Genomic DNA, 10395 nt, shown 5'->3' with positions numbered 1-10395 from the left:
AGTTTTGCTGGGTACAGTAGTCTGGATTGACATTCATGCTCTATTAGTGCTTGTGGGGTATCTATCCAAGACCTTCTGGCTTTCAGAGTTTCCATTGAGAAGTCGGGTGTGATTCTGATTGGTTTGCCTTTATATATTACTTGGCCTTTTTCCTTTGCTGCTCTTAATATTTTCTCTTTATTCTGTAGGTTTGGTGTTTTGATTATTATGTGTCGGGGGGACTTCTTTTTGTGGTCCAGTCTGTTTGGTGTCCTATAAGCTTCTTGTACTTTCATAGGGATATCTTTCTGTAGGTTGGGGAAGTTTTCTTCTATGATTTTGTTAAATATGTTTTCTGTACCATTGAGCAGTGTTTCTTCACCTTCTTTTACACCTATTATTCTTAGGTTTGGTCTTTTTATGGTGTCCCATATTTCCTGGATATTTTCTGTTAAGGATTTGTTGGACTTGAGGTTTTCTTTGGTTGATGAATGTATATCCTCTAGTGAGTCTTCAGTTGCTGAGATTCTCTCTTCCATCTCTTGAATTCTATTGGTTATACTCACATCTTTAGTTCCTGATTGTTTATCCAGCTTTTCCATTTCCAGCATGGCCTCATTCTGTGTTTTCTTTATTGTGTCTATTTCAGCTTTCATGCTTTGAACTGTTTCAAGAGCTTCCTTCACTTGCTTGGATGTTTTCTCTTGGATTTCTTTAGATTCTTTAAGAGATTTGTTTATTTCTTGAATTTTTTGGTTTGTCTTTTCCTCCATTTTGTTTAATTTTTTGTTTGCTTTTTCTTCTATTTCTTTAAGGGATTTTCTTGTTTCCACTTTACAGGTCTCTATCATCTTGCTGAGAAAATTTTTGAGGTCCATCTCATCTTCATGCTCTGTGTTGGGCTTTTCAGATCTTGCAGTAATGGAGTCCCTAGATTCTGGTGGTGTCATATTGGTCTTTCTGTTGTTGAGTGAAACCTTATTCTGTCTTTTTCTCATATCTTCTTTTAGTGGGTGCAGGTGGGGATCTCTCTATCTCCTCTTGTGACCCAGTGGTGTGTGGGGGCCAGGAATTCAATGTTCACAACTCTGGATAGCCTTGCCTCTCCTGGTAGTCTCCTCACTAGTTCCTGGGTCAGTCGGCAGAATGGAAGAGTGGGGTGCTAGCAGATTCAAGGAGCAGGGAGCTCCTCCCTGCCTGGGTGTATCTACTCCAAGCCCACAGGCTCAAGGGGGAGGGTCGAGGTGAGTGATGTTTTGGGCGGGAGATGGGTAAGGGGAGAGACTCACCTAGTTCCTGGGTCGGTCTCGGAAAACGATCCTTGTGCTTTCAAACCCCAAACTCCCTCCCTAAAACTTCTTCCAATCTCCACATCTCTTTCTAAATATGTTATGATCCAAGCCTTAGACTTCAAGTCTCAGGATCTAATTACAATTTCGATTTTATCCACAGTCACCACCATGCAGAGTTTTAAACTGAATATTTGCACGTATCAAGGAAGGAGAATATGAGCCCATTTAGACAAGTCAGACATCATGCCTGCAAGTTTGTATTCTATCCTCACAGGATGTATAAACTAAATCAGGGTTACATCTCACATGTTAGCTTGTTGGCTCCCATTGATGCCTATTTATCACATGTTACACAAATTCACTCTTGTGGCTTTGGTTAGTCAACCATCTCTTAAAGACTTTTAATGTCAGTTTCTTATCTGATCAGTAAGTTTGTACTTTTGCCTCATTTTGTGGAGATGTGAACCTGGAAAATTTCATAAGCATGAGGTCTCGGTTAGTTTCTGATGCAATCAATCATATATTTATTCTGACACATTGAGGCGGTGATAAAGAGGAAGTTACATCAGCCAATCACACTTAATGCTATGAATGACATATTTTTGTGGATGAATAGAAGGCTCAGCACTTAGAACACTGAGTGCTCATCCACAAGGACAGGTTCTGAGAAACAACATCTCTAACAGATATAAGAAAACACTCGTTTGAATACACCCATGATGTATTTAATGTTTCTTATATTATCTTATATTAAGAAGCTTAACATTAACACTCCTAAAGTATGTTGAGAAAACAGCACATATTGGGAGTACATCATCAACACTTGGACTTGTACTCAGGAGGCAGACACATGAGAATAATGAGTTAAAATATATCCCTCATCATTANAACTATGTGGTCAGTTTTTGAGAATGTTCCATGTGGCGCTGAGAAGAAGGTATATTCTTTTGTGTTTGGATGCAATGTTCTATAGATAGCTGTTAAACCCAGTTGGGACATAACTTCTGTCAGATCCTTTTTTTCTTTGTTAAGTTTCTGTCTATTGGTCCTGTCTGGTGGAGTAAGGAGGGTGTTGAAGTCTCCTACTATAAGTGTGTGTGGTTTTATGTGTGGTTTGAGCTTTAGTAATGTTTCTTTTACAAATGTGGGTGCTTTCATATTAAGGGCATAGATGTTCAGGATTGAGACTTCATCTTGAAGGACTTTTACTTTGATTAGTATGAAATGCCCTCCTTCATCTATTTTGATTGTTTTCAATTTAAAGTCTAATTTGTTAGATATTAGGATTGCTACACCAGCTTGTTTCTTGAGCCCATTTGATTGGAAAATTATTCCCATCCTTTTACTCTGAGGTATCGCTTGTCTTTTAAATTGAGTTGTGTTTCTTGTAAACAGCAGAAGGATGGATTCTGTCTTCGTATCCATTCTGTCAGCCTATATCCTTTTATGGGTAAGATAAGACCATTGGCATTTAGGGATATTAATGTCCATTGTTCATTGGTTCTTCTTTGTTTTAGATTTATCGTTGGTGGTGTCATTGTGTGTGGCTTTTGCCCTCCTGTTTCTTTTTGTGTTTGGTAAAGTTAGATTATCTATTGCCAGTGTTTTTGTGAGTGTAGTTATGTTCATTGGGTTGGAGTTTTTCTTCCAGAACCTTCTGTAGTGCTGGATTTGTGGATATGTATTATTTAAATCTGTTTTTGTCATGGAATATCTTGTTTTCTCCAACTATAGTGATTGAAAATTTTGCTGGGTACAGTAGTCTGGGTTGACATCCATGCTCTCTTAGTGCTTATAGGGTATCTATTCAAGACCTTCTGGCTTTCAGAGTTTCCATTGAGAAGTCGGGTGTGATTCTGATTGGTTTGCCTTTATATATTACTTGGCCTTTTTCCTTTGCTGCTCTTAATATTTTCTCTTTATTCTGTAGATTTGGTGTTTTGATTATTATGTGTTGGGGGGACTTCTTTTTGTTGTCCAGTCTGTTTGGTGTCCTGTAAGCTTCTTGTCCTTTCATATGTATATCCTTCTGTAGTTTGGGGTAGTTTTCTTCTACGATTTTGTTGAATATGTTTTCTGTACCTTTGAGTAGTGTTTCTTCGCCTTCTTCTACACCTATTATTCTTAGGTTTGGTCTTTTTATGGTGTCCCATATGTCCTGGATATTTTGTGTTAGGGATTTGTTGGACTTGAGGTTTTCTTTGGTTGATGAATGTATATCCTCTAGCGAGTCTTCAGTGGCTGAGATTCTCTCTTCCATCTCTTGAATTCTATTGGTTATACTCACATCTTTAGTTCCTGATCATTTATCGAGCCTTTCCATTTCCAGCGTGACCTCATTCTGTGTTTTCTTTATTGTGTCTATTTCAGCTTTCATGCTTTGAACTTGTTTCAAGAGCTTTCTTCACTTGTTTGGATGTTTTTTCTTGGCTTTCTTTAGATTCTTTAAGAGATTTGTTTATTTCTTGAATTTTTTGGTTTGTCTTTTCCTCCATTTTGTTTAATTTTTTGTTTGCTTTTTCTTCTGTTTCTTTAAGGGATTTTCTTGTTTCCTCTTTAAAGGTCTCTATCATCTTGCTGAGAAAATTTTTGACATCCATCTCATCTTCATGCTCTGTGTTGGGCTTTTCATATCTTGCTGGAGTGGAGTTCCTAGATTCTGGTGGTGTCATATTGATCTTTCTGTTGTTGAGTGAAATCTTATTCTGTCTTCTTCCCATATCTTCTTTTAGTGGGTACAGGTGGGGTCTCTCTATCTCCTCTTGTGACCCAGTGGTGTGTGGGGGCCAGGAATTCAATGTTCACAACTCTGGATGGTCTTGCCTCTCCTGATAGTCTCCTCACTAGTTCCTGGGTTGGTCAGCAAAATGGAAGAGTAGGGTGCTAGCAGATTCAGGGAGCAGGGAACTCCTCCATGCCTGGGTGTGTCTACTCCAAGCCAGCAGGCGCAGGCGGAGGGTGGGGGGGGTGGGGGTGGTTGGGGTGAATGATGTTTTGGGTGGGAGTTGGGAAAGGGCAGAGACTCACTCACCTAGTTCCTAGGTCGGTCAGCGGAATGGAAGAGTGGGGTGCTAGCAGATTCAGGGAGCAGGGAGCTCCTCCCTGTCTGGGTATGTCTACCCCAAGCCCGCAGGGCACAGGCAGGGGGGTCTGGGTGAGTGATGCTTTGGGTGGGAATTGGGTAAGGGCAGAGACACCTAGTTCCTGGGTAGGTCGCAGAAAGGATTGAAGAGTGGGGTGCTAGCAGATTCTGGGAGCAGGGAGCTCCTCACTGCCTGGGTGTGTCTACCCCAAGCACGAAGGCACAGGGGGGGTCTAGGTGAGTGATGTTTTGGGCGGCAGATGGATAAGGAAGGAGACTCACCTAGTTCCTGGGTCGGTTGTGGAAAGCGAACCTTGTGCTTTAAAACTCCAAGCTCCTTCCCTAAAACTTATTCCAATCTCCACAAGTCTTTGTAAATACCTTATGGTCTAAGTGTTAGACTTCAAGTCTCAGGATCTCCTCACAATTTCGATGTTATCTCTAGTCACCACCATGCAGAGTTCTAAACTGAATATTTGCAGGTATCAGGGAAGGAGAATGTGAGCTCATTCACTCTTGTGGGTTTGGTTAGTCAACCATCTCTTAAAGATTTTTAATGTCAGTTTCTTATCTGATCATTAAGTTTGTACTTTTGCCTCATTTTGTGGAGATGTGATGCTGGAAAATTTCATAAGCACCAGGTCTTGGTTAGTTTCTGATGCAATCAATCATATATTTATTCTGACGCATTGAGGCGGTGATAAAGATAAAGTTACATCAGCCAATCACACTTAATGCTATGAATGACATATTCATGTGGATGAATAGAAGGCTCAGCACTTAGAACACTGAGTGTTCATCCTCAAGGACAGGTTCTGAGAAACAACATCTCTAACAGATATAAGAAAACACTCGTTTGAATACACACATGATGTATTTAATGTTTCTTTTATTATCTTATATTAAGAAGCTTAACATTAACATTCCTAAATTATGTTGATAAAACAGCACATATTGGGAGTACATCATCAACACTTGGACTTGTACTCAGGAGGCAGACACATGAGAATAATGAGTTAAAATATATCCCTCATCATTACTGACATCCAAGCCAGGATTAATATTAAACAAGAAAATCTGAAGGATATTTGTGAAAATATGAAAAACATAATTAGGAACAACAAACCACCACACTTTCAGAGAAATCCTTAACACACTGCCTGATATTAAAAAAATAAACAATGGACCACTTTAATGATGGGGGTAACATTCTATAAATTGCAGCAGAAAAATATCTATCACTAAGTCAAAGTACAAAATGAACAAAAGGCACAGAAGGAATACAAAGACATCAAAATAAACTTCACTAATTGTATTTGTCACACCTATAGCACACTTTGGCATGCATCTCAAATATTTCAAAAGAGATCCCACAATTCAGCATCTCCAAAATCAGTTTCCACTCTCTGCTTCATGAATAAGCTTAAGGATGTGAGTTCTTTCACCCCTATTTTTGCTGCCATGCAACTTTCATGTTGATCCTGTATCCCACTGGAACCAAGGGCCAAATTAAATATTTTATAAGGTGGCATAGATATTATAAACAGGAGAGAAAATAATATGAATCCTTAAGTTTTAGATGTGAATTAGATATTTCATGCACTTGAAGAGAAGCATAAATCTAAAAGTGATATCGATTTAAAAATCACTGTGCAAGTGATACAGCTATGGAGGAAAAGGTTTCCCAATCGTAATAAGTCAGGCTATTCCTACAACTGTGAAAGGAAGGTGTCCTGAATACCAGCAGCTCAGAAGAGAAAGGTACCCTCCTTGTTTGGAAGTCAAGCTATTCCTGAATATTTAGAGAAAATGTATCCTGGACACCTAGGACTCTGAAGAAAACTCTACCCTGAGGATCAGAAATCATGCTATACCTACAGCTTTGAAGGAAATATATCCTGGAAAGCCACTGATGTGAGGAAAATGTATCTAGACAGTCAAGATATCAGGCTATACATGAAGTTGTGTTCTAGCAGGGGATGGTCTCTGAGCAGGATGTAGCACTCCAGCTACTCTCAGAGAACCATTAAAATGAGATTTCCTTCACTCTGCTAATGGAGTTTACTGTCATAAGTGGCCATTGCTTCTCTTCTCTTCTCCAGTAGGAACTTTCCAAGCAATGATAACCATTTCTTCTTAGCTCCAGCCCAAATTGTCACTTTTATGCTTCACTCAACTTTGGGGGAAACTGTTCCAGAAATGTAGCAGTCTGCTACATTACCAGTAAAATAATTTTCTTCTGCTCTAGTCCCCTAAGTGAGATTCCCGTCAGAGGTATATGTTGCTTCTCTGCTGCTCTCCACTGGGGAGTTCTGTATCCACTGTGGCAAAAGAAAGTCTTCACTGAAACTCACTGAACAAATCTATAAGGGAGGGGGGAATCAAGGAAAGTGAATGCCACTCCCAGTATGAAAAATGCCAGCTGCCAATTAACAAGCATAGGGTTCATATATGTCTTCTTAGGTGTATAGTTTTTTTACGGAGAATATTTTTCAGCATGTTAGTTGGTAAAATTTCAATCCTTGAGCTTTAAAAATCATTTGGGATTGACTGGATTCCTGCTTGGTGATTGCTTGGTTTTGAGCTCATGTTTACTTGGATTTTTCATCAGAGGGTCAGGGATAAAGTTTTTCTGTTCACCTTTTGTTACAGACACAAACTATTTCTTTCACTGGCCATTTTCAACCATAAGGCTCGTATATCAGGGTATGTTTCTTTAGATCCAGTTTCAGTGGCAAAGTCTGTTTATTTCACTGGACCTGGTTCCTGGGTCAGAGTGTGTTTCTTTGGCTGACCCATTTACTCTACAATAAGGCTTTATAAGTTCATAAATTAGTTTTTTTTTCCATGAGTGTGCTGGAGCAACAATACAAAAATTGACATCATAATGCTTGCACATATTGCTGACACTGTCAACTTTCTTCTACAAAATAAACACAGTTGTGTAACTGATTGGAAGTGTGGTGGTAAAAGATCCAACCAAATACTCGATAATGAGAAGGCCTCATTTTCTTTTTCAGGTACTAAAAATGATTGTAACATGAAAACGCTTTAACAGATTGATTGCCCACAGAGTTTTACACCTGTAAAAAGTGCAAAATATAACTAAACTGACTGCATTTATAATATCACTGCTGAATAATCTTTTTGTAATAATTTCAAAGACTCCTTTATCACAGTGTTTACCTTAATATGGTTTTTCTTCAGTATGTCTTCTTTTATGCACTTTAAGATTGTTTTTATATGCAAAGGTCTTTCCACACTGATTACATTCATAAGGTTTTTCTCCTGAATGTGTTCTTTTATGCATATGAAACCCACTTTTGTAGGCAAAGACTTTACCACACTGAACACATTCATAGGGTTTCTCTCCAGTATGTACTCTTTTATGTGCTTGAAGATGACTACGCTGAGTAAAGGCTTTCCCACACTGATTACATTCATAGGCTTTCTCTCCAGTATGTAACTTTTTATGCACTTGAAGATTACTGTGCTGAGCAAAGGCTTTACCACACTGATTACACTCATAGGGTTTCTCTCCTGTATGTGTTCTTTTATGATCTTGCAGATGAATGAGCCGTGAAAAGGCTTTATTACACTGATTACATTCATAGGGCTTCTCTCCAGTATGTGTTCTTTTATGAGTTACAAGATTGCTGTGTTGTGAAAAGGCTTTCCCACACTGATTACATTCATAGGGTTTCTCTCCAGTATGTAACTTTTTATGCACTTGAAGATTGCTTGCTGAGCAAAGGCTTTCCCACACTGATTACATTCATAGGGCTTCTCTCCAGTATGTGTTCTTTTATGAGTTACAAGATTGCTGTGTTGTGAAAAGGCTTTCCCACACTGATTACATTCATAGGGTTTCTCTCCAGTATGTAACTTTTTATGCACTTGAAGATTGCTTGCTGAGCAAAGGCTTTCCCACACTGATTACATTCATAGGGCTTCTCTCCAGTATGTGTTCTTTTATGCACATGAAGAGCACTATGAAACGCGAAGGCTTTACCATACTGATTACATAGATAGGGTTTCCCTCCTGTATGTGTTTTCTTATGTCTTTGAGGATGACTCTTATATGCAAAGGCTGTAACAAATTGTGTATGTATTGAAGGCGTCTCTGCAGTTTGGCTACTTTTCCTGCAAGGAAAATTGACACTTTTAAATTCTTTACCATATTCAATGTAATGTTGAGTATTGACATTTGTATAAATTAATAGTAAAAATTGTTTCAATTGTAAAGATGATTCACTGTTATCTTTGTGTTTACACTCATGTTTTCCCCTTCTTTAAGGTTTTGTGTTGCATCTATGAAGAACCCTGTGAAGGTAGAATCCTTTATTATATGGTTATCATTTGCAGAGACTTTTTCTATATGGGATTTTTCATGTATTAAAGAGAACTGGAAAATTTCATAACTTTATCCTTCTTACTGTATTTTTAAATTTTCCTACACTTTGAGTCATACTACATTTGCTAACTGAACTAGAACAAACAGAAGTATTTCACAGTCCTAGACTAATAGAGATTTTCTACAGTGTGGGCTTGTTGGTGTATTATCAATGAAGCTGGAAAACAAATTACTTATATACTTGAATCAAATATAACAAGAATGCAAAAATCTGGCACTACCACATATCTTATAAATATTCTGTGAGAGCTATATTATGTCCTCCATATCCCTTTGCTCATATGGCATGTATCCTGAGTAATATATGATATACCTAGTAAAGGAAATATTACAAAGAAGAGACTTGCACATTAACAAAATTTGACTCTCCATGCCTTATTGACATGTGCTAGAGAGATTATCATTTCTCTAAAATAACTGCCCCTTGACTGTTGAAAATTATTGCCCCCTCAATAAACTTAGAAAAGTAACCACAAGTAGTTGAGTAATACCAGATTTCCTATGGGGTGTTTGATTTTGGAGATACATTTATCACCTCAACCATGTGTATTCCCTTAGTCATATAGGTATTTTGAAATAAATGGATTGACAATTCTACAGCATAGCACTCATGGTGTGATGATTCAAGTGGTAAAATCTCTCAGAGCATTGGTTGCTTGTCATCTTTCTTAATAAAATGCATTTCATCTACCTGAAATTGAGGTATATGATTTGGTGTGAGTTTAATAATCATCACTGTACTTTAAGCTGTGTTTAATTATACTTTAATTTCAGTTTGAAACTTCCAGGACACATTTCAATTTTTTTCAGAGGCACATTTCTATCAATTTTTCATGAAAATTACCTTTCATATCTTTTAGAACTTGGAAAATGTTCTTCAATTGTATGGGCTTCCCAACTGTATCCTAAAACATAGTACCAGAAAATGCATATTATATTATATTATTGATAAATGTTCAAAATTTAACTGACTGTCTTCAAAGAACTACAGAACTTTGATTTATTTCCTACATACTTATTCTATCTCTATCAAGTTAAAGAAGAGCATCAATAAGAAATTCTCAGTTATACTATTATTTTAAAATGTGAAAGAAAATACACACTTACCTATATCATTGAGGTTCTTGTAGGTCTCCAGCATTACGTCTTTGTAGATATTCTTCTGAGAAGTATCCAGCAAAGTCCACTCTTTGCAAGTGAAGTTTATATGCACATCTTCATAGCTCAGGACATTCTAAAGTACCACATACATATGTGAATCTAAAATCACGATACTGACCATATTGTAAATGTATTTTTCAGTAGAACAGTATTTTAGGACGTGTTACTTTTATGCTATGGAATATTGGTTTAATAATGCAAATATGTGTTGCTTTTGTTTATGCTATATTAGTTTAATTCTGTGAAGTGGTGATTCTTGGTTTGTCTTCAACACCATATGTTCTGATAAAGAGTTATGATCCAGCTACCCAGCCAGACAGCATGTCATGAGTAGGAGGGAAAGTGCAATACATAGAAAGGGAGAAAAGGAAAAATTCTAGAGGCAAAGATAGATGGAATCATTTAAGTTAAGAAAAATTGGCCAGAAATAATCCAAGTAAAGGCCAGGTATTTATAAATAGTAACAT

The 10395-nt window shown here is 37.6% G+C and overlaps 1 protein-coding gene across 1 annotated transcript; it reads right to left on the bottom strand.

The window, feature by feature from the left end:
• Positions 1-7265: 7265 nt before the first annotated feature.
• Positions 7266-10001, bottom strand: LOC113839055 (zinc finger protein 120-like; the record flags this gene model as incomplete). Its single annotated transcript, XM_035453799.1, has 5 exons — positions 7266-7376; positions 7802-8082; positions 8240-8322; positions 9612-9672; positions 9875-10001. Coding segments are annotated over 5 exons (663 nt in total), but the record flags the coding sequence as incomplete, so codon positions are not given.
• Positions 10002-10395: the final 394 nt, after the last annotated feature.

Source organism: Cricetulus griseus, unplaced genomic scaffold (assembly GCF_003668045.3).
Source record: "Cricetulus griseus strain 17A/GY unplaced genomic scaffold, alternate assembly CriGri-PICRH-1.0 unplaced_scaffold_291, whole genome shotgun sequence".
Classification (NCBI taxonomy): domain Eukaryota; kingdom Metazoa; phylum Chordata; class Mammalia; order Rodentia; family Cricetidae; genus Cricetulus; species Cricetulus griseus.
The sequence above is the reverse complement of the archived record's forward strand: the minus strand, read 5'-3'. Positions and strand labels throughout refer to the sequence as shown.